General features: G+C 39.0%; 1 protein-coding gene across 1 annotated transcript in view; it reads left to right on the top strand.

Annotated features, from left to right (window-relative positions):
• zmynd19 (zinc finger, MYND-type containing 19) overlaps positions 1 to 23,468 on the top strand; it is a 58,993-nt gene extending 35,525 nt beyond the window's left edge. The window contains 5 exon segments of the mRNA NM_183069.1: positions 18,200 to 18,259; positions 18,521 to 18,627; positions 20,634 to 20,774; positions 20,870 to 21,050; positions 22,352 to 23,468. Of these exon segments, the coding sequence (NP_898892.1) occupies positions 18,200 to 18,259; positions 18,521 to 18,627; positions 20,634 to 20,774; positions 20,870 to 21,050; positions 22,352 to 22,495 (633 nt within the window). The 3' untranslated portion in view covers positions 22,496 to 23,468.
• Positions 23,469 to 23,916: the final 448 nt, after the last annotated feature.

The raw sequence follows: 23,916 nt of genomic DNA, 5'->3' as shown, positions 1-23,916 counted from the left end.
ATTCTAGTATGAATTAGCATGTTACTGGCATGATTCTAGCATGGATTAGCATGTTACTAGCATGAATTAGCATGTTATTAGTATGATTCTAGCATGGATTAACATGTTATTAGCATGATTTAGCATGATTCTAGCACTAATTAGCATGTTACTAGCCAGATTGTAGCATGAAGTAGTGTTATTAACATGATTGTAGTAAAATTAGCATGAATTAGCATGTTTTTAGCATGATTCTAGTATGAGTTAGCATGTTACTAGCATGATTCTAGCATGAATTAGCATGTTACTAGCATGATTCTAGCATTAGTTAGCATGTTCTTAGCATGATTCTAGTACAAATTAGCATGTCATTAGCATGTTTCCAGTATGAGTTAGCATGTCATTAGCATGATTAGCATATGAGTAGCATGTTGCTAGCATGATTGACAATTCATTAGCATGTTAGAATTATTAGCATTTTATTGCACAGCTAATTACAGTCTATGGGACAGTTGCTAGGTTGCAGTATGTGGTAGTTAGGGGTGTGGCTAGAAAGTTAAAAGGCCATCAGTTATTGGCTGCTGGCTAGACTGAGTTAAATGAGCTCAGCTATTAGTCTGTAGGACAGTCTGACGGAGAGTTATGAACTTACAAAGCTTGATCCCATGTTAAGTCAATGAGAGTCTTTTGAATGGAAGTCTATGGGACAGTTGCTAGGGTGCAGTATGTGGTAGTTAGGGGTGTGGCTAGAAAGTTAAAAGCTCATCAGTTATTGGTAGTTTGGTAGTCGGAGTTAAATGAGCTCAGCCATTAGTCTGTAGGACAGTCTGATTCAGAGTTATGAGCTCACAAAGTTTGATCCCATGTTAAGTCAATGAGAGTCTCTTGAATGGAAGTCTATGGGACAGTTACTAGGGTCCAAAAGTGGTTGCTAGGGCGTGGCTAGAAAGTTTAAAGGTGATCAGTCATTGGCAGTTTGATAGTCTGAGTTAAATGAGCCCAGTTAGAAGTCTGTGCAACAGTCTGACGCAGAGTTATGAGGTCACAAAGTTTGATCCAATGTTAAGTCTATGGGATTTTTCCGACAGTCCCGGGACGTTTTTCGGAAAACCGAAAGTCAGATCAGTCGGAAAAGATATAGCATAAAGAGTCAGACCAGTTTGGAGGTCTGGTGTGAGTTTGGTGGTAATAGTTTGAAAGTTCAAGGAGCAGATAGATTTTGAAGTTTAGTCTCAGAAGAAGAATAAATAAAAACTAGACAGTAAAGTTCGTCGAGACAAACTTTGAGGCTGGCTTGACAAAGCCTGTTGGTAATAGTTTGTTTAGTTTAAAAACAGTTTGAAAAAGTATAAGTAGCATGTTATTAGCATGATTCTAGCATGCATTAGCATGTTTCTAGCATGGATTAGCATGTTATTAGCATGAGTGTAGTACAAATTAGCATTTTATTAGCATGATTCTAGTATAAATTAGCATGTTTGAAAAAGTTTTTTCAAAGTTTGAAAAAGTATAAGTAGCATGTTATTAGCATGATTCTAGCATGCATTAGCATGATTCTAGCATGGATTATTATGTTATTAGCATGAGTGTAGTATAAATTAGCATTTTATTAGCATGATTCTAGTATAAATTAGCATGTTATTAGCATGCTTCTAGCATAAATTAGCATGTTACTAGCATGATTCTAGAATAAATTAGCATGTCACTAGCATGATTCTAGTATGAATTAGCATACTGCTAGCATGATTCTAGTATGAATTAGCAGGTTATTAGCATGATTTTAGCATGAATTAGCATGATTCTAGTATGAATTAGCATGTTACTAGAATGATTCTAGCATGAATTAGCATGTTACTCGCATGATTCTAGCATGAATTAGCATGTTATTAGCATGATTATAGTATGAATTAGCATGTTACTAGCATGATTCTAGCGTGAGTTAGCATGTTATTAGCATGATTCTGACATTCATTAGCATGTTACTAGCATGATTCTAGTATGAATTAGCATGTTATTAGCATGATTCTAGTATGAATTAGCATGTTACTAGCATGATTCTAGTATGAATTAGCATGTCACATAGCATGCTTAGGTGGTTGCTAGGGTATTCTGAGTGGTTGCTAAGTCGTTGCTAGGCAGTTGCTAGGGTGTCCTGAGTGGTTGCTAGGTGGTTGCTAAGATGTTGCTAGGCGGTTGCTAGGCTGTTGCTAGGTGGTTGCTATGGTGTTCTGAGTGGTTGCTAGGTGGTTGCTAAGGCATTGCTAGGCGGTTGCTAGGGTGTTCTGAGTGGTTGCTAAGATGTTGCTAGGTGGTTGCTAGGGTGTTCTGAGTGGTTGCTAAGGTGTTGCTAGGCGGTTGCTAGGGTGTTCTAAGTGGTTGCTAGGTTGTTGCTAAGGTGTTGCTAGGTGGTTGCTAGGGTGTTCTGAGTGGTTGCTAGGTGGTTGCTAAGGTGTTGCTAGGTGGTTGCTAAGGAGTCCTAAGTGGTTGCTAAGCGGTTGCTAAGGTGTTGCTAGGTGGTTGCTAGGGTATTCTGAGTGGTTGCTAAGGCGTTGCTAGGCGGTTGCTAGGGTGTCCTGAGTGGTTGCTAGGTGGTTGCTAAGGTGCTGCTAGGTGGTTGCTAGGGTGTCCTGAGTGGTTGCTTGGTGGTTGCTAAGGCGTTGCTAGGCGGTTGCTAGGGTGTTCTGACTGGTGTCTAGGTGGTTGCTAAGGTGTTGCTAGGCGGTTGCTAAGGTGTCCCAAGTGGTTGCTTGGTGGTTGCTAAGGTGTTGCTAGGTGGTTGCTAAGGTATTCTGAGTGGTTGCTAAGGCGTTGCTAGGCGGTTGCTAGGGTGTCCTGAGTGGTCACTAGGCCCTTATTAAGGCATTACTAGGCCGTTGCTAGGTGGTTGCTAGGGTAATTTGGATGGTTGCTAGGCAGTTGCTAGGGTACCCTGGTTGGTTACTAGGCAAGCCTCACATACATGCCTGATAAAACATTTATACTTAGTAAGCATTTCTAGCAAGTAACAGTACTTGGCTAGTCAATATTAGCATGTAGCTAATCACTGCTAGCATGTGTAGCATTTAGGAAGTTCCGTTTGCTAGCATGAGTCAAACGAGCCAATCTCCAAGTCTCTACGATGTTCTGATGCTGAGATATAGCTGTTGATGAATGGTTGCTAGGGTACTCTGTTTTGTTGCTATGGGCGAGGTTACAGAGTGCACTTGATTGTGGTTTGCTGTCTAAGTCAAATGAACCAACCCCCATGTCTCTATGACACTGCTATGCAAAGATATGCATCTTGGCCTATTTTAATGGAAGTCTATGGAATCAATTTGGGGGCGTGGCTTGTGAGCTTCATTATCCTATTGAGATGCTCATTGGTTGTCTGAGTCAGATGAGCCATCCCCCAAGTCAATAGGACACTGCTAAGCAAAGGTATGCATGTAGGCCAGTTATTAACATGAGTCTAGTATGAATTAGCATGTTACTAGCATGATTCTTGTACAAATTAGCATGTCATTAGCATGTTTCCAGTATGAGTTAGCATGTCATTAGCATGATTAGCATATGAGTAGCATGTTGCTAGCATGATTGGCATGTCATTAGCATGTTAGAATTATAAGCATTTGAAAGCACAGCTAATTACAGTCTATAGGACAGTTGCTAGGGTGCAGTATGTGGTAGTTAGGGGTGTGGCTAGAAAGTTAAAAGGCCATCAGTGATTGGCTGCTGGCTAGACTGAGTTAAATGAGCTCAGCCATTAGTCTCTATGACAGTCTGATGCAGAGTTATGAGCTCACAAAGTTTGATCCCATGGAAAGTCAATGAGAGTCTTTTGTAATGGAAGTCTACGGGACAGTTGCTAGGGTGCAGTATGTGGTAGTTAGGGGTGTGGCTAGAAAGTTAAAAGCTCATCAGTTATTGGCAGTTTGGTAGTCTGAGTTAAATGAGCTCAGCCATTAGTCTGTATGACAGTCTGATGCAGAGTTATGAGCTCACAAAGTTTGATCCCATGTAAAGTCAATGAGAGTCTTTTGTAATGGAAGTCTACGGGACAGTTGCTAGGGTGCAGTATGTGGTAGTTAGGGGTGTGGCTAGAAAGTTAAAAGCTCATCAGTTATTGGCAGTTTGGTAGTCGTAGTTAAATGAGCTCAGCCATTAGTCTGTAGGACAGTCTGATCCAGAGTTATGAGCTCACAAAGTTTGATCCCATGTTAAGTCAATGAGAGTCTTTTGAATGGAAGTCTATGGGACAGTTTCTAGGGTCCAAAAGTGGTTGCTAGGGCGTGGCTAGAAAGTTTAAAGGTGATCAGTCATTGGCAGTTTGATAGTCTGAGTTAAATGAGCCCAGTTAGAGTTCTGTGCGACAGTCTGACGCAGAGTTACGAGGTCACAAAGTTTGGTCCAATGTTAAGTCTATGGGATTTTTCCGACAGTCCCGGGACGTTTTTCGGAAAACCGAAAGTCCAATCAGTCTGAGGAGATATAGCATACCGAGTCAGAATAGTTTGGAGGTCTGGTGTGAGTTTGGTGGTAATAGTTCGAAAGTTCAAGGAGGAGATAGATTTTGATTTTTAGAGTCAGAAGAAGAATAATAATAATAAGTTTAGAAAGGATAACAGTAGTCTGGCTTTGACAAGCCAGCCTAATAATAATAAGTTTAAATAGGATAACAGTAGGTTGGCTTTGACAAGCCAGCCTAACTAGACAGTAAAGTTCGTCGAGACAAACTTTGAGGCTGGCTTGACAAAGCCTGTTGGTAATAGTTTGTTTAGTTTAAAAACAGTTTGAAAAAGTATAAGTAGCATGTTATTAGCATGATTCTAGCATGCATTAGCATGTTTCTAGCATGGATTAGCATGTTATTAGCATGAGTGTAGTACAAATTAGCATTTTATTAGCATGATTCTAGTATAAATTAGCATGTTTGAAAAAGTTTTTTCAAAGTTTGAAAAAGTATAAGTAGCATGTTATTAGCATGATTCTAGCATGCATTAGCATGATTCTAGCATGGATTATTATGTTATTAGCATGAGTGTAGTATAAATTAGCATTTTATTAGCATGATTCTAGTATAAATTAGCATGTTATTAGCATGCTTCTAGCATAAATTAGCATGTTACTAGCATGATTCTAGAATAAATTAGCATGTCACTAGCATGATTCTAGTATGAATTAGCATACTGCTAGCATGATTCTAGTATGAATTAGCAGGTTATTAGCATGATTTTAGCATGAATTAGCATGATTCTAGTATGAATTAGCATGTTACTAGAATGATTCTAGCATGAATTAGCATGTTACTCGCATGATTCTAGCATGAATTAGCATGTTATTAGCATGATTATAGTATGAATTAGCATGTTACTAGCATGATTCTAGCGTGAGTTAGCATGTTATTAGCATGATTCTGACATTCATTAGCATGTTACTAGCATGATTCTAGTATGAATTAGCATGTTATTAGCATGATTCTAGTATGAATTAGCATGTTACTAGCATGATTCTAGTATGAATTAGCATGTCACATAGCATGCTTAGGTGGTTGCTAGGGTATTCTGAGTGGTTGCTAAGTCGTTGCTAGGCAGTTGCTAGGGTGTCCTGAGTGGTTGCTAGGTGGTTGCTAAGATGTTGCTAGGCGGTTGCTAGGCTGTTGCTAGGTGGTTGCTATGGTGTTCTGAGTGGTTGCTAGGTGGTTGCTAAGGCATTGCTAGGCGGTTGCTAGGGTGTTCTGAGTGGTTGCTAAGATGTTGCTAGGTGGTTGCTAGGGTGTTCTGAGTGGTTGCTAAGGTGTTGCTAGGCGGTTGCTAGGGTGTTCTAAGTGGTTGCTAGGTTGTTGCTAAGGTGTTGCTAGGTGGTTGCTAGGGTGTTCTGAGTGGTTGCTAGGTGGTTGCTAAGGTGTTGCTAGGTGGTTGCTAAGGAGTCCTAAGTGGTTGCTAAGCGGTTGCTAAGGTGTTGCTAGGTGGTTGCTAGGGTATTCTGAGTGGTTGCTAAGGCGTTGCTAGGCGGTTGCTAGGGTGTCCTGAGTGGTTGCTAGGTGGTTGCTAAGGTGCTGCTAGGTGGTTGCTAGGGTGTCCTGAGTGGTTGCTTGGTGGTTGCTAAGGCGTTGCTAGGCGGTTGCTAGGGTGTTCTGACTGGTGTCTAGGTGGTTGCTAAGGTGTTGCTAGGCGGTTGCTAAGGTGTCCCAAGTGGTTGCTTGGTGGTTGCTAAGGTGTTGCTAGGTGGTTGCTAAGGTATTCTGAGTGGTTGCTAAGGCGTTGCTAGGCGGTTGCTAGGGTGTCCTGAGTGGTCACTAGGCCCTTATTAAGGCATTACTAGGCCGTTGCTAGGTGGTTGCTAGGGTAATTTGGATGGTTGCTAGGCAGTTGCTAGGGTACCCTGGTTGGTTACTAGGCAAGCCTCACATACATGCCTGATAAAACATTTATACTTAGTAAGCATTTCTAGCAAGTAACAGTACTTGGCTAGTCAATATTAGCATGTAGCTAATCACTGCTAGCATGTGTAGCATTTAGGAAGTTCCGTTTGCTAGCATGAGTCAAACGAGCCAATCTCCAAGTCTCTACGATGTTCTGATGCTGAGATATAGCTGTTGATGAATGGTTGCTAGGGTACTCTGTTTTGTTGCTATGGGCGAGGTTACAGAGTGCACTTGATTGTGGTTTGCTGTCTAAGTCAAATGAACCAACCCCCATGTCTCTATGACACTGCTATGCAAAGATATGCATCTTGGCCTATTTTAATGGAAGTCTATGGAATCAATTTGGGGGCGTGGCTTGTGAGCTTCATTATCCTATTGAGATGCTCATTGGTTGTCTGAGTCAGATGAGCCATCCCCCAAGTCAATAGGACACTGCTAAGCAAAGGTATGCATGTAGGCCAGTTATTAACATGAGTCTAGTATGAATTAGCATGTTACTAGCATGATTCTTGTACAAATTAGCATGTCATTAGCATGTTTCCAGTATGAGTTAGCATGTCATTAGCATGATTAGCATATGAGTAGCATGTTGCTAGCATGATTGGCATGTCATTAGCATGTTAGAATTATAAGCATTTGAAAGCACAGCTAATTACAGTCTATAGGACAGTTGCTAGGGTGCAGTATGTGGTAGTTAGGGGTGTGGCTAGAAAGTTAAAAGGCCATCAGTGATTGGCTGCTGGCTAGACTGAGTTAAATGAGCTCAGCCATTAGTCTCTATGACAGTCTGATGCAGAGTTATGAGCTCACAAAGTTTGATCCCATGGAAAGTCAATGAGAGTCTTTTGTAATGGAAGTCTACGGGACAGTTGCTAGGGTGCAGTATGTGGTAGTTAGGGGTGTGGCTAGAAAGTTAAAAGCTCATCAGTTATTGGCAGTTTGGTAGTCTGAGTTAAATGAGCTCAGCCATTAGTCTGTATGACAGTCTGATGCAGAGTTATGAGCTCACAAAGTTTGATCCCATGTAAAGTCAATGAGAGTCTTTTGTAATGGAAGTCTACGGGACAGTTGCTAGGGTGCAGTATGTGGTAGTTAGGGGTGTGGCTAGAAAGTTAAAAGCTCATCAGTTATTGGCAGTTTGGTAGTCGTAGTTAAATGAGCTCAGCCATTAGTCTGTAGGACAGTCTGATCCAGAGTTATGAGCTCACAAAGTTTGATCCCATGTTAAGTCAATGAGAGTCTTTTGAATGGAAGTCTATGGGACAGTTTCTAGGGTCCAAAAGTGGTTGCTAGGGCGTGGCTAGAAAGTTTAAAGGTGATCAGTCATTGGCAGTTTGATAGTCTGAGTTAAATGAGCCCAGTTAGAGTTCTGTGCGACAGTCTGACGCAGAGTTACGAGGTCACAAAGTTTGGTCCAATGTTAAGTCTATGGGATTTTTCCGACAGTCCCGGGACGTTTTTCGGAAAACCGAAAGTCCAATCAGTCTGAGGAGATATAGCATACCGAGTCAGAATAGTTTGGAGGTCTGGTGTGAGTTTGGTGGTAATAGTTCGAAAGTTCAAGGAGGAGATAGATTTTGATTTTTAGAGTCAGAAGAAGAATAATAATAATAAGTTTAGAAAGGATAACAGTAGTCTGGCTTTGACAAGCCAGCCTAATAAGTTTAGAAAGGATAACAGTAGTCTGGCTTTGACAAGCCAGCCTAATAAGTTTAGAAAGGATAACAGTAGTCTGGCTTTGACAAGCCAGCCTAATAATAACTAGACAGTAAAGTTCGTCGAGACAAACTTTGAGGCTGGCTTGACAAAGCCTGTTGGTAATAGTTTATTTAGTTTAAAAACAGTTTGAAAAAGTATAAGTAGCATGTTATTAGCATGATTCTAGCATGCATTAGCATGATTCTAGCATGGATTAGCATGTTATTAGCATGAGTGTAGTACAAATTAGCATTTTATTTGCATGATTCTAGTATAAATTAGCATGTTATTAGCATGCTTCTAGCATGAATTAGCATGTTTCTAGCATGATTCTAGAATAAATTAGCATGTCACTAGCATGATTCCAGTATGAATTAGCATGCTACTAGCATGATTCTAGTATGAATTAGCATGTTACTAGCATGATTCTAGCATGAATTAGCATGTTACTAGTATGATTCTAGCATGAATTAGCATGTTACTAGCATGATTCTAGCATGCATTAGCATGTTACTAGCATGATTCTAGTATGAATTAGCCTGTTACTATCATGAATCTAGTATGAATTAGCAGGTTATTAGCATGATTCTAGCATGAATTAGCATGATTCTAGTATGAATTAGCATGTTACTAGAATGATTCTAGCATGAATTAGCATGTTACTCGCATGATTCTAGCATGAATTAGCATGTTATTAGCATGATTATAGTATGAATTAGCATGTTACTAGCATGATTCTAGCATGAATTAGCATGTTACTAGTATGATTCTAGCATGAATTAGCATGTTACTTGCATGATTCTAGCATGCATTAGCATGTTACTAGCATGATTCTAGTATGAATTAGCCTGTTACTATCATGATTCTAGTATGAATTAGCAGGTTATTAGCATGATTCTAGCATGAATTAGCATGATTCTAATATGAATTAGCATGTTACTAGAATGATTCTAGCATGAATTAGCATGTTACTCGCATGATTCTAGCATGAATTAGCATGTTATTAGCATGATTATAGTATGAATTAGCATGTTACTAGCTTGATTCTAGCGTGAATTAGCATGTTATTAGCATGATTCTAGCATGCATTAGCATGTTACTAGCATGATTCTAGTATGAATTAGCATGTTATTAGCATGATTGTAGTATGAATTAGCATGTTACTAGCATGATTCTAGTATGAATTAACATGTCACATAGCATGCTTAGGTGGTTGCTAGGGTATTCTGAGTGGTTGCTAAGTCGTTGCTAGGCAGTTGCTAGGGTGTCCTGAGTGGTTGCTAGATGGTTGCTAAGATGTTGCTAGGCAGTTGCTGGGGTGTTGCTAGGTGGTTGCTATGGTGTTCTGAGTGGTTGCTAGGTGGTTGCTAAGGCATTGCTAGGCGGTTGCTAGGGTGTTCTGAGTGGTTGTCAGGTTGTTGCTAGGCAGTTGCTAGGGTGCTCTGATTGGTTGCTAGGTGGTTGCTAAGGTCTTGCTAGGCGGTTGCTAGGGTGTTCTGTGTGGTTTCTAAGATGTTGCTAGGTGGTTGCTAGGGTGTTCTGAGTGGTTGCTGAGGTGTTGCCAGGCGGTTGCTAGGGTGTTCTAAGTGGTTGCTAGGTTGTTGCTAAGGTGTTGCTAAGTGGTTGCTAGGGTGTTCTGAGTGGTTGCTAGGTTGTTGCTAAGGTGTTGCTAGGTGGTTGCTAAGGAGTCCTAAGTGGTTGCTAGGCGGTTGCTAAGGTGTTGCTAGATGGTTGCTAGGGTATTCTGAGTGGTTGCTAAGGCGTTGCTAGGCGGTTGCTAGGGTGTCCTGAGTGGTTGCTAGGTGGTTGCTAAGGTGTTGCTAGGTGGTTGCTAGGGTGTCCTGAGTGGTTGCTTGGTGGTTGCTAAGGCGTTGCTAGGCGGTTGCTAGGGTGTTCTGACTGGTTGCTAGGTGGTTGCTAAGGTGTTGCTAGGCGGTTGCTAAGGTGTCCCAAGTGGTTGCTAGGTGGTTGCTAAGGTGTTGCTATGTGGTTGCTAGGGTATTCTGAGTGGTTGCTAAGGCGTTGCTAGGCGGTTGCTAGGGTGTCCCGAGTGGTCGCTAGGCCCTTACTAAGGCATTACTAGGCCGTTGCTAGGTGGTTGCTGGGCGGTTGCTAGGGTAATTTGGGTGGTTGCTAGGCAGTTGCTAGGGTACCCTGGCTGGTTACTAGGCAAGCCTCACATACATGCTTAATAAAACATTTATACTTAGTAAGCATTTCTAGCAAGTTACAGTACTTGGCTAGTCAATATTAGCATGTAGCTAATCACTGCTAGCATGTGTAGCATTTAGGAAGTTCCGTTTGCTAGCAAGAGTCAAACGAGCCAATCTCCAAGTCTCTACGATGTTCTGATGCTGAGATATAGCTGTTGATGAATGGTTGCTAGGGTACTCTGTTTTGTTGCTATGGGCGAGGTTACAGAGTGCACTTGAATGTGGTTTGCTGTCTAAGTCAAATGAACCAACCCCTATGTCTCTATGACACTGCTATGCAAAGATATGCATCTTGGCCTATTTTAATGGAAGTCTATGGAATCAATTTGGGGGCGTGGCTTGTGAGCTTCATTATCATATTGAGATGCTCATTGGTTGTCTGAGTCAGATGAGCCATCCCCCAAGTCAATAGGACACTGCTAAGCAAAGATATGCATGTAGGCCAGTTATTAACATGAGTCTAGTATGAATTAGCATGTTACTAGCATGATTCTTGTACAAATTAGCATGTCATTAGCATGTTTCCAGTATGAGTTAGCATGTCAGTGGCATGATTAGCATATGAGTAGCATGTTGCTAGCATGATTGGCATGTCATTAGCATGTTAGAATCTAAGCATTTGAAAGCACAGCTAATTACAGTCTATAGGACAGTTGCTAGGGTGCAGTATGTGGTAGTTAGGGGTGTGGCTAGAAAGTTAAAAGGCCATCAGTGATTGGCTGCTGGCTAGACTGAGTTAAATGAGCTTAGCCATTAGTCTCTATGACAGTCTGATGCAGAGTTATGAGCTCACAAAATTTGATCCTATGTTAAGTCAATGAGAGTCTTTTGTAATGGAAGTCTACGGGACAGTTGCTAGGGTGCAGTATGTGGTAGTTGGGGGTGTGGCTAGAAAGTTAAAAGCTCATCAGTTATTGGCAGTTTGGTAGTCTGAGTTAAATGAGCTCAGCCATTAGTCTGTATGACAGTCTGATGCAGAGTTATGAGCTCACAAAGTTTGATCCCATGTAAAGTCAATGAGAGTCTTTTGTAATGGAAGTCTACGGGACAGTTGCTAGGGTGCAGTATGTGGTAGTTAGGGGTGTGGTTAGAAAGTTAAAAGCTCATCAGTTATTGGCAGTTTGGTAGTCGTAGTTAAATGAGCTCAGCCATTAGTCTGTATGACAGTCTGATCCAGAGTTATGAGCTCACAAAGTTTGATCCCATGTTAAGTCAATGAGAGTCTTTTGAATGGAAGTCTATGGGACAGTTTCTAGGGTCCAAAAGTGGTTGCTAGGGCGTGGCTAGAAAGTTTAAAGGTGATCAGTCATTGGCAGTTTGATAGTCTGAGTTAAATGAGCCCAGTTAGAGTTCTGTGCGACAGTCTGACGCAGAGTTACGAGGTCACAAAGTTTGGTCCAATGTTAAGTCTATGGGATTTTTCCGACAGTCCCGGGACGTTTTTCGGAAAACCGAAAGTCCAATCAGTCTGAGGAGATATAGCATACCGAGTCAGAATAGTTTGGAGGTCTGGTGTGAGTTTGGTGGTAATAGTTCGAAAGTTCAAGGAGGAGATAGATTTTGATTTTTAGAGTCAGAAGAAGAATAATAATAATAAGTTTAGAAAGGATAACAGTAGTCTGGCTTTGACAAGCCAGCCTAATAAAGAATTGATTACAAACAATTGAACTCATTGTAAAGTTGTATTGCTGCGAGTTGAGAACATTAACTATAAATTAGAAACAATTTGCTGACCTTTTCTTTTGAATGATGTGAGCTGAGAGTGCAACGCAATTTCACAGCAATTCGAAAGTTTTTGATTTAGTGGCTACAGACAATAAGTTTTAGGCAGGTTTGTTGCGCACGCACTCACCGACCAGGGCCATGCACATGGGTGTGGCCCGGTGGCTAGAGCCACTGCCCCTCTGCCCTTATTGGCCGAGGTGCCCATTCAGGAGACACTAGCTCTTCACTTTGCGATCGCGTTAAGCACCTGCCCCTGTAAGGGTTTGTGCTTTGTGCACGGGCTTGACACAGACACACACAATCTGCCTTCAGATTCAACATGCATGATCGCGTTCATCAAATTTGCTTAAACTAAGCGTTCTAAAGTATGGCTGTATTTCACAAGGTTTCTGACACAACAACCCAAAGCAGACACTTTACAAAACTTGCGTTAAAGTCTGAGACACATCAAGCTCAATGAAACATTGGAGGGCTCATGCTGAAAGGCAGAGGAATGTGCTGTCTTTGACAACTCGCAACTTCATCTGACACATTCTGAGTATATGTCCATAAGACACCAATACTAAAATTTTAAGATGATCAATATAATACTCATAATATTAAAAATAATTATTAAGAGTCTACCATGTAAGCAGTTGTTTTTGATTATCTTAAAGGACCACCGAGTCACAATGCGGAGGTTTTACTTTCCATTTGCCATGCGGTATCAAATTCCATTAAAACAGATGTTGAAAGTTAAAAATGAAACACCCGAAATTGCTTAACTCTGAAGAGCCTGGTGATGCGACATTAATTGTTTTATACAGAAACTTGCCTTCAAAAAGTGCTTCCTTAGTCTTATCCATATTTCTTTGCACGTTAAACACATGTCGATCACAACAGGAAGTAAAAAAAAGAAAAAGAAACCGCAACTGTGTTAATTGCGTAAATTTTTTTAACGCGTTAAATATTTTTAATTAATCGCATAAACGCACTATTTTTGACAGTACTACAAACTACTAAAACATTGCTGCAGCTTTGACACAAGTTTTATTTATGGAAATCAAAAAGCATTGGATGTTTGGGTCTTCTGTAGAAAGTAATTAAAGTAGTCTACCGAAATGTGTATATTTCATACAAACAGGACTTGACATTAACTGTTTTGATTACCAGCCATTGTGGCTTAGTTTTTAAGCTATTTTAAGCTAAGCACGAAACGCCATATTTATTACAGAATTAAAAACACAGGCATTTAAGTGCCATTTGAATTTCAAAACAATCAATGCCAATAACAAACAAAAATGATTTCCATGTTGGATTTTAAGTGACCCGGTAAGTGAGGAATTCCTTTAGATTAATCATGATTACAAATCACAATCGCGTTTATCAAATTCAGCAACAAGCACAATGGCGTTCATCAAATTTGCTTAAACTAAGCGTTCTAAAGTATGCCTGTATTTTACAAGCAAGGATTCTGACACAGCAACGTGAAGCAGACGCTTTACAAAAGTTGCGTGTAGGGAGGAAACACGTCAAACTTATGAAATGTGAGGGCTTATGGAAGCAGCTTAAAGGCAGAGAATAGGGCTTGCGACTTCATCTGCCTCTTTCACTAAGTATATTTACATGGACACCAATACTATGATTAAGCTAATACTGATTAAAGGTTCAGGACACCCTGGAGAACTTTTTTTTTTATATTAACAGATTTGTGTGTGTTGAGCATCAGTTAAGACGATGTTAGCACCTGTCAGGTTTAATTGTGGGGAAAACTGGATAATTTTGAGCTTTTGTACGCTAATTTCAGCTTCCGGGTTTAAAATGATTTTTGGGGAGGGATCAAAATCTGCGACGTAGCGCAGAACTGCAAGTGCAATGATGACGCGTCGGTTTCTCATTATTATTCATAGCGGAGTTTTCTTGTCCTATGAGAAGAGCCGGCTGCTTAATTATTCATCAGACCTACCAGAGTCAAGCCCGAGCTGTGAGACACGTCACGGACCCACGGCCCGGGCACACAGTATTTAGCCGTTCATGAAGGCTCATATGCGTTTGTTTCCATGATCCACGGGGTTTGTTGCATGTTTTCCCCTGCGATCTTGTCAGGGCCGATCATACAGCAAAGATGTGTGTGTGCTGCTAGCATTTTTGTCGGGAGAGCAGCACGAGAATTAGAGAATGGCGGACGCTGTCTTTTATCAGGAGTTCGTTCACATTCAGACACATCACTGTGCTGCTGTGTTTGCCTAAATCCTCCAGATTACCAGCAGGGCTAACGGTTAAAATAGACAGGTCAGACCTGCTGCACTGAGTCTGCTGGATACGGGGATTGAGGGAGAAGTCCTCATTTATAGGGTTTACATGAACACACTTATCTTTATATGTATGTATATGAAATTACGAATAACAAATATAGCTGGGCATTAAATCACTGTTCATTTCTTTGCATTTTAACTTTGTAAACTATAAATTTCTGCGTCTCCTCACGGTTTGTCTCATTTTGTGAGCTAGCTTCGCTCACGTTCTCCCCTGCTGGCTCCCCTGCCGAAAGTGGGGGTTGTCATGGGCCTTTAAGAGTCTACCATGTAAGCAGCAATTTGTTTAACAAATTTTTTTTATTATTACCTTAAAATAGGGCTGGGCAATTATTTATTTTATTTTATTTTTTTCAGACGAATTCCAATCAGTTTTGACGATGGTTTAATTTAATATTAAATCAAGAAATCACACTTATTTTTTATAAAAATATTTAAAATATATAAAAAAATAATATATATAAAATATATATAATATATAAAATATTTATAGTATTTAAAATATAATGTCACCAATGTGCTTTGGTTCACTCTCTGTATGATGCAGGTTGCACACCAGAATCGCCACTCAGCGCCATGAATTTTAGAATTCAAAACATAGGTTTCTATACACACACCGGCGCCGCCCAGCCCCGATTCAGGAAGCAGTTCATATTTCAGCCGCGCAACACAGAGTACCATCTGATTAGTTTTATGTTAAATATCATGCAAATGTGTGCGTCTGGTGTGTAATAGCGGAGCTTTTGGTGTGCGACCTGTTTAACTGCCTGTCTGGGTTTCATGGTAGTGACGGACTGAACACAGAGACTACAGAGGCAAATACTACAAATACAAGCATTTAAGTGTCTTAAGACGTGTACTTTTCTTTTATTAATATTTTTGCATCAAACACTATTTGGTCCACTCTCATGCCACTCCAGCACTACGAGGGTATTTACATTCAGACTAATCCAAGTAAAATCCTTCATGACTTTACGCTTTACTAAGTCACATCTGTGTGGATTGTCGAGACATATTCCCTCATCAAGTTGATAATCTCGATCTCAACATGTATGAAAGACGTAAAAACCTGCCATGTGAAAAACCCCGCCGATCTTAGTTCGAACTGCGCTGATCTTTTGGTTTGAACACGAGCAGAGGTGAGCAGCTGTAGCAGTGAAAATGAAAGTACCCATGATGTCATTTAGCGGACCCAGTTGAAAACCAGACGGATCAGGCAGCATTATACAGAGAGTGGTGCAAAGCGCATCAAATTATCGATATTTAAAAGGGGGAAAAAATAAAAATAGAATAAATATATTATTTTATATTAGACACACATCTGGTGCTTGTATTTGCTCCTGCTATACGTCCACAACTTCACACATTAGGTTAAATTAGGCTTTAAAGTATCCATGTTCAGTCCTTTACTTCTATAAAAGACAGCAGCATTACAACCGGTCATTCAATCAGAAGACAAAGTCAAAACCGAGCTGACAGCCAATCTTTCCTAGGCTCAGCAAAACTTGCAAAAAATACCTATGTATTCCTGCTGCTGCAATTTTTACACACATATTTTTTACTCAAATCTTCTGCAAAAATATTTAACTTGTGACTTTGTTTAACATTTATTTACACCTTGTTGACCAATTTATGTGTGACATGGCCATTAAAAATACAATGTTCCTTAACCAGATGGTTTTTCAAGTTACTTATAAAGAAAATGTTACATTAGTCATGCTGTTGTAATGTTTTAAGTTGACTATTTGCACAATTAAAAAAAATCAATATCATGAATCGGTCAAACTTTATAAAAAAACCTAGATTTTTTTTTTTTTTTTTTGCCTTATTGCCCAGCCCTACCTTAAAGGATCATGCAAGTCCTGAAATGCAGAAGTTTTTCTTTTTCGTTTTCCATTAGGTATCAAATTCCATTAAAACATCCTGAATGAAAATATGTTGAATGAAAGTGAACTGCTGAACTGCAGTTAAAGTTGAAAGATTAAAAATGAAACAACCGAAATTGCATGAAACTCTGGAGGAAATGCAGAATAGCCTGGTGATGCGACATTAATTGTTTTATACTGAAACTTTCCTTCTAAAACCATGTCCTTGGTCTTATCCAAATTTCTTTGCATGTTAAACACACGCAGGGCCAGAGTAAGCTGAACTGGTCCTATAGGCAAACGGCAATTGATGCTGCCCTCAACCCGAAAGTGAAAAAGAAAGTGACCGGTTTGCTGATGAAAGTGAGGACCGTGAGGGAGAGGGTGGGTGTAGCGGATGAAAGTAAAGACTGGGAGGTTTGCTCACTATTCTGCAGCCCAAGGCGGCTGCCTAGGTCACCTCTATGCACGCGCCGTCCCTGAACACGTCAGCCACAACAGGAAATAAAAAAATAAACTGAAACTGCCTTATTTGCATTGTTATTTTACACGTTACTCGAGTGCGTTAAAGCGCTAATTTATATATTTATTATATAATTTATATTAGCGCTATAAATATATATATAAAAAAAAAAACATATATATATATATATATATATATGGTGACACGATGGCATAGCACGTTCACAGTAAGAAGGTCACTGGTTTGAGCCTCGGCTGGGTCAGTTGCCGTTCCTGTGTGGAGTTTGCTTGTTCTCCCCGTGTTTGCGTGGGTTTCCTCCGGGTGCTCCAGTTCCCCCCACAAGTTCACAGACATCTGGTACAGGTGAATTGGGTATGCTAAAATTGACCGTAGTGTTTGAGTGCAGCGTTTCCTTAAAGATATTTTCTTACTGTGGTGCCAGGCCTTTTACACAAATTTACCAATTACCTATGACATTATTTTATTATGACAAAAGTAGAAATAGTTCATACTCACTTCAAAAACACACTAAATCGCACTTCAGCTGCGTTTATTTGAGGGGGCTTGCAAGAAGTTTAGAAAAGTTCACGGTGTTTTTTACTTATCTTTGGTGCGACTATAAACCGCTATTAAAAAAACAACAACAATGACTGAATGTTTTGATTGAGAAGCTGTAATGTAGCGGTGAAGTGATGAATTTTGGTGTGGCGCCCCGCCATGGAAGATTAAATGTAGCTAAAACCTTGGAGTGTGTGAATGAGTGTGTATGGATGTTTCCCAGTAATGAGTTGCGGTGAAAGGGCACCCGCAAACGGCATTGTACAGAATGCCACTGCAAGATGCTGTGGTAGCCATGCTGGTTCTGTATGCCTTTAATTTTGAATAAATCCCCAACCGTCGCACCAGCAAAGCACCCCCATACCATCACACCTCCTCCATGCTTCACGGTGGGAACCAGGCATGTAGAGTCTATCTGTTTACCTTTTCTCCGCCACACCAAGACCCGGTAGTTGAAATCAAAGATCTCAAATTTGCACTCATCAGACCAAGAAAATTACCTTTTAATACATTTTGGTGCGATTTATAACCCGCTATTAAAAAAATAACAACAATGACTGAATGTTTTGATTAAGAAGTTATGTAGCCATGGCAGGATGAATTTTGGTGTGGATACACTGTGCCGGTAATGGGATGGACATGGTCAGCAACAATAAAATCAAATGGTACAAATAGGGCCAACGTGTGCCAAGAAATTATCCCCCACACCATTACACTACCAGCCTGAACCATTGGTATGAGGCAGGATGGATCCACGCTTTCATCTTGTTAATGCCAAATTCTGACCATCCGAATGTCACAACACAAATCGAGACTCATCAAACCAGACAACGTTTTTCTAATCTTCTATTGTCCAATTTTGGTGAGCCTGTGCGAATTGTGGCCTCAGTTTCCTCAGGTTCTTAGCTGACAGGAGAGGCACCCGTTGTTGTCTTCTGCTGCTAATATATCTTTTGGATTATTGTCCTAATGCACTTACTACATATATTTTGCTTTTTCAGACAAAGTACACTTTGATTGATGAACAAGACATACCATTAGTGGAAAACTATGCCTTTGAGGTAAGAACCATTATGTTTTTTATTTGTATGTTTATTTTTTTTTGTATGTTTATTTTTAAAAATAGATGTTTGCTTTGAGTTTGGCTTTTGTTTTTGGATTTATTTTTTTATTCTGGGTTATGTCCTTTTTATTGTTTTGTCAGTATATATATTTGACCATCCTTGTCAACTGACCAAATAATTTACTTTATTACTAGCAGGCTCTTTGAGCACTATTGTTTAGTCATATGAAACTGATTATCTAAATCCTTTTAATTTCAGGCACGTATGGAAGTTGACGCCGATGGCAATGGGGCAAAAATCTTTGCCTATGCCTTTGATATTGGCAAGGGTCGATGGGCTGGTCGACCACTGCATGAGTTACTCTGGTAAGTGTACTGCTAAAGCTACTGCTAGAATGTATATTTTGAGCAATCCACATTTGCACACAGTATCTAATATTTTACATGAAATTAAGACTTAAAAATGTATGGCTTTTGTTTTAGTTTAAAAGGTTATTGCTGGAGGCGGTCATGGAAAACCTGCAAAAATCATGGAATTTTGACATGGCATTTTCCACGCCAGAAAAAGTTTTGGAAAAACAAACAAACCCATTATGTTTTTAGAAAAGTCTTTGAAATCTGTTTTTTTCAAACATCCGTGCACTTGATTATATTTTGAATTACAATATTAAGTTTATTTTAAATACTATTGCGTGATCAGTCTCTTCATGACTAATTTGCTACTTGTCTGTTAGTAGTGTTAACTAATCAGCTAATTTGAACTAGTCTTAAGAGTCTTGTGAAAACACAGCCTTGCATTTCTAAGATAATTGAGTAATGGGGCCTCCCAAAACATACATATTTGATTGTATTGAACCTTGTGCTTCTTATTTTGTTAAAGATTTAAAATATTTGAAGCAGTAAACATGTCAGGCAAAATAATTCAAATGAATCACTGACTTCTGTTGTCTTCATTAGTTTCAAAAACACAGATTTTTTTTTTTTTTTTTTTACAGTTTATAAGACAGCTTTGGATATCTTTTTTTTCCTGGAGATACTGTTGTCCTAAAAAAAAAAACATTTATATAATGCATAATGTTGTATAATGCAAACAGAAAAAAACAAATGTAACCTGTAGAAATGTATTGACGTACTCATAAATCCTAAAAATTCTGGCATCCCTGGCCATTTAACTTCAACATAATAATCAGGGAGGGGGTCACCCCACATTAGCTCGTTGGTGGATGTAATGAGTTTAATAGTTGTAACACCAAAAGATTAAAGACAGAAAATTAAGTTATTACCTGCACATTTATGCTATGAATAGATTTACATATTATCTTATTCTCTGGAATAAGATAATGCATGTATAGTCCTTCATGACAATGACAAATATGGATGGATTTTCCTAGAAAAGACAAAGCTGGCACTTATAGTATCATATATACAGAAAAATGTATGGGTTGTAGAGAGAGAAAATCTATACATAAGATTCAAACTCAATCTGCGGTTGGCACCATTGTGTTCTGTAATGGTAAACAGACCACTATGCTATTGGCGTGGAAATTCTACCATATTTTACGTAAAAAAAAAATGTAAACTGTTTAAACAGTAATGTCATTGCACTGTTATTTTATAGTATTTTATATATTTTATTTTGTCAAATTCTGTACCTGAATACGATTTGACTTTTCTAAAAATAACATAGTGCTCCTTATTTTACTTTTACATTTGTCTATTGTATTTATCTAATCTTGCAATTTGTTTATTATAGTACATGCCTGATTAATTCTTTAGGATGATTCTGTAGAGTGACTTCATCAAAAATGAATGAATTATTTCTAAATAGAGCTGTTCAAGTCATCTTATGAAATTGTAAATACTGTATATTGCAATATACATCACAGAAATACAAAATATTGCTATGTCAGATTTTTTTTCAATTCAATTTAGCAGCCCTACTGCTAAGTGTATTAGGCTGCATTTAAAAGTTAGCTTAGGCTGTTTCTGCATCTGAATGACATGAAAACCTTTTACCATATTGATTTTTTTTTTCTTTAGTACCAAATTGGTGCTAAAGTACAGTTTTTTTTTGACAAAACTACATTGTAGATATTGTATACCATGCAATTTCCATGTAATTTAAATGTAAAATATACATTGCAACCTTTGTTGCTCAAGGCTACACCTTTATTATTATTCAATGTGAAGCCTTTCTTTCTTGTACTCTTGTATTTTCATGTATTCTTTCATCTCTCCATAACAGAAATGGCATGAGACAGCACGCAAATAGAATACAACATTACAAATTACATACACTGGTGACAACAGAGGTTCCAAATAAAGCATTTATTTTATTAGCAGTCATTTTTGGTGTGCTTCTTTCTTCACAGGGAAAAGCACAGAGGTGGAATCGCTCCAAGTTTCCAAGTAGTTCACATAAACTCAGTTACAGTTGACAACCGACTAGACAACTTGCGTCTTGTTCCTGTGGGATGGAGTCCCAAACCAGAAGATCTCTCCAGCAAACATAGGTAATTTAGATTCCATGGCTTGAATCTTATAGGTTTTACACAATGAACAAGGTCACTAAAAATGTATTTACACCTGTATTACATGTTTTTCCTAGAGAGCAGTCACTCTATTGGCTGGCCATCCAGCAGGTTCCAGCAGACCCAGTTGAAGAACAGTATCTGGAATTAAGTCGAACACGCTACTACAACGCCAACGGAGAGCTGGTGGAAGAGGAAGAGTGCTCCTGCACCTATTATGAGTGTCATTACCCACCTTGCTCACTTATTGAAAGGAGGGTAAGTATGGTGAAGAGAGAAAATACGTTTTATAAGGTTTTGTTTTTAAAATTAAAAACAATTGTCATAGGCTGAAATAGAGGTTGTCACTGCTATGATATTTTGTATTTCTGTGATGTATATTAAGACGTGAAAACAATTTCACCAGATTATTTAACAGGCTTGTTTGGATTATTTGGGGGGATTTTTTAGGGGACTGAATCTCGAATAATATATAACAAATAAACTACAAGCATAGATTAATAAAATATAGGAAAGATAAAAGTCAATTATAGTTTTCAGGTATTCAATATTCAGGCACAGATATTGAATAATCAACACTGCGTAGTCTGCATTTTATATTATTTTATTTTTATTAAAGTTACAAAAAATATCTTGTGGCTGGATGTTTTAAACTCTGAAATATTGAAATGGTCACAGTCGCAGACCTTATAGGGACAGTTTACTCAAAGATTAAAATGTACTCACTATTTATTCACACTTCACTTGTTTAAATATTATAACAGTTTTTAAATTATATATTTTTTGTTCATTTAAAAAAAAAAAAGAACTCATGTTTGAAACATGTGAAGGGTGTACTGAAAATGGTAATTTTTGGGGTGATCTATCTCTTTAAAATGCATGCAGATCATAAACTTTTACTCCATTATGATTAAACTTTATATGGAACTATAATCCCAGCATTGGAAATCCTTCGATGTGACTATTGCGGATACACACATTGTGATATCAATGCTAAAACTATATATTGTGCAGCCCTAACTTGAATATAGGTTAGTTGTCTTTACTTCTTTTCTGTCCTTGTCCAAAAAGTAGCTTTCACATTGTTAGTGCTGTGTACGCATTATCAAAATCAATGTTACATAAATATAAAAACATAAATATAAACAAAATAGATTGTTGCGCGTTCTATGATATGCTGTAATAAATTTAAACATCATTGTTTTTCTTATTATTTATCATGTATATGTCGACATTACGTGAAACATTACATGAAAATGTACTTGAAAGTTCTGGAAAAGTCATGAAATTTTATCAGTAAAAATATGTATGAAACCTTGTGTGTGTGTGTGTGTGTGTGTGTGTGTGTGTGTGTGTGTGTGTGTGTGTGTGTGTGTGTGTGTGTGTGTGTGTGTGTGTGTGTGTGTGTGTGTGTGTGTGTGTGTACAAGCACATCAGCTGACACTGAGTCAAAAACAGATGCATGCAGTTCTTGTTATGTTGGCATGGTGTGACATTGTTTATACGAATGACTCGTTTATTTATTGAATTAATCTGTGTTTTCATTTCTTTTTTTCTAGCTGAGGGAGTTCAATATCTGTGGCCGTTGTCAGGTGGCACGCTACTGTGGCTCACAGTGTCAACAGAGGGATTGGCCAGCCCACAAGAAGCAATGCCGTGAGCGCAAGCGGGTTCTTGCGCTCGAGTCTGAACCTGAGCGATGATCCCCTTCTCAACCCTAGTTTGAAAAACAGGGGTCAGAGGGGGTGTGGGGTGAGACTAGAGGTGAAGTGCAAAAACGAGGCTAGGGAACAATTTTGGTTGGTTTGATGGGCCTGTTGGGACGAAAACGAACATGCTTCCCAGAACTATCGCATCTCCACAACTTGCCTGTGGGGATTATGGGAAAAGGAGTTTTTTTTTCTAGTTGTTCAGAGGGAGGTCTTAAAGGCTCCACCTGCTGCTATGGATGTGTGTTTAATGAAGAAAAACACCATGCCGTTGTGACTTTATCGCTGTGGACTGCATTAAAGTATTGACAGTCATGCGCTCGCTTGTTCCATCCACCCTTCTGTCATGAAGTATTTGCTGCCGAGGGACAAAACTGCTGTTCAACTGATGGGATGGAATATGGACCTTTTCACTGTACAACCCTTCCTCTTCCTGTTCTCCCAATTGGACTTCTTGTGCACATAACCAAGCACATAGTCACTCACCTGCCATACCTTCTTTAAGGATACAGCTGATAGCTGTGCAAAGCCACGTCACCAGTATTGTGTGTGTGCAGTGCAATTAATTGACTGAAGGACAAGAATTAAATGGTTGAATGTTCTCTCTCTCTCTCTCTCTCTCTCTCTCTCTCGCTCTCTCGCTCTCTCTCGCTAAGGAAAATTTGGGCTGGTGGCCGTGTCACTTTTTCTGAGTTTTTGAATGCATTACAATCTTATTTACTCTTCCCACTCATGTCATGTTTAGGTTCACTAAACCATAACAAGTACTCAGTTTAGAGGGATGTCCTGGGAAAAACTTGAAAACCCGCGTGGAAAGTTGACTCTGATTTATGTTGTCAAAATTGTCATGGGTCCCATTCATTCAATGATTTAGTCATCTTGTTTGTCATAAAATCTGTATCAAAGTGAGTTTAACTTATGAATTTTCACTTCTTTTCTTTTAAGAAATAAATCTCTCATCTTTATACAAAAATGTGCACACACAAGTTCCATGTGTGTCTTCCTCTAATGTCAAGGGCAACTCTACCAAACTGTGAAGCGCACATACAAGGAATCATGTGTGATAAGTGCATACATGTGACTTGTCTGTGTTCATATTCCAAATAATTTATTTGGTTGGGGTTGAACACTGTGCACTGAAATTCTTCACTCTGATCTTTTTCTCTTCCTCACTCTCTGAGAATTGGGAGTCTGGGTAGGGTTGGTGTTTTTTTTTTTTTTTTTCTAAGCTATTACCATACAAATATTAAATGCTTAAATAAGAGAAAGGACAATTTTGGTAACTGACCATCTCTTGTCATCTTAAAATATAAGTATGAAATTAAATAAAATCTCAAATGTGTAAAAGTTAAATTGGTTTGAAAGTGTGACTATCTTTTTGTTTTCAAGCTACATATGCTGTTGTTCTGTTTCTT

The sequence above is a fragment of the Danio rerio genome, chromosome 5 (genome assembly GCF_049306965.1).
Source record: "Danio rerio strain Tuebingen ecotype United States chromosome 5, GRCz12tu, whole genome shotgun sequence".
NCBI classification, from domain to species: domain Eukaryota; kingdom Metazoa; phylum Chordata; class Actinopteri; order Cypriniformes; family Danionidae; genus Danio; species Danio rerio.
Note: the sequence above shows the minus strand (reverse complement) of the source record. Positions and strands in the feature narration are given on the sequence as shown.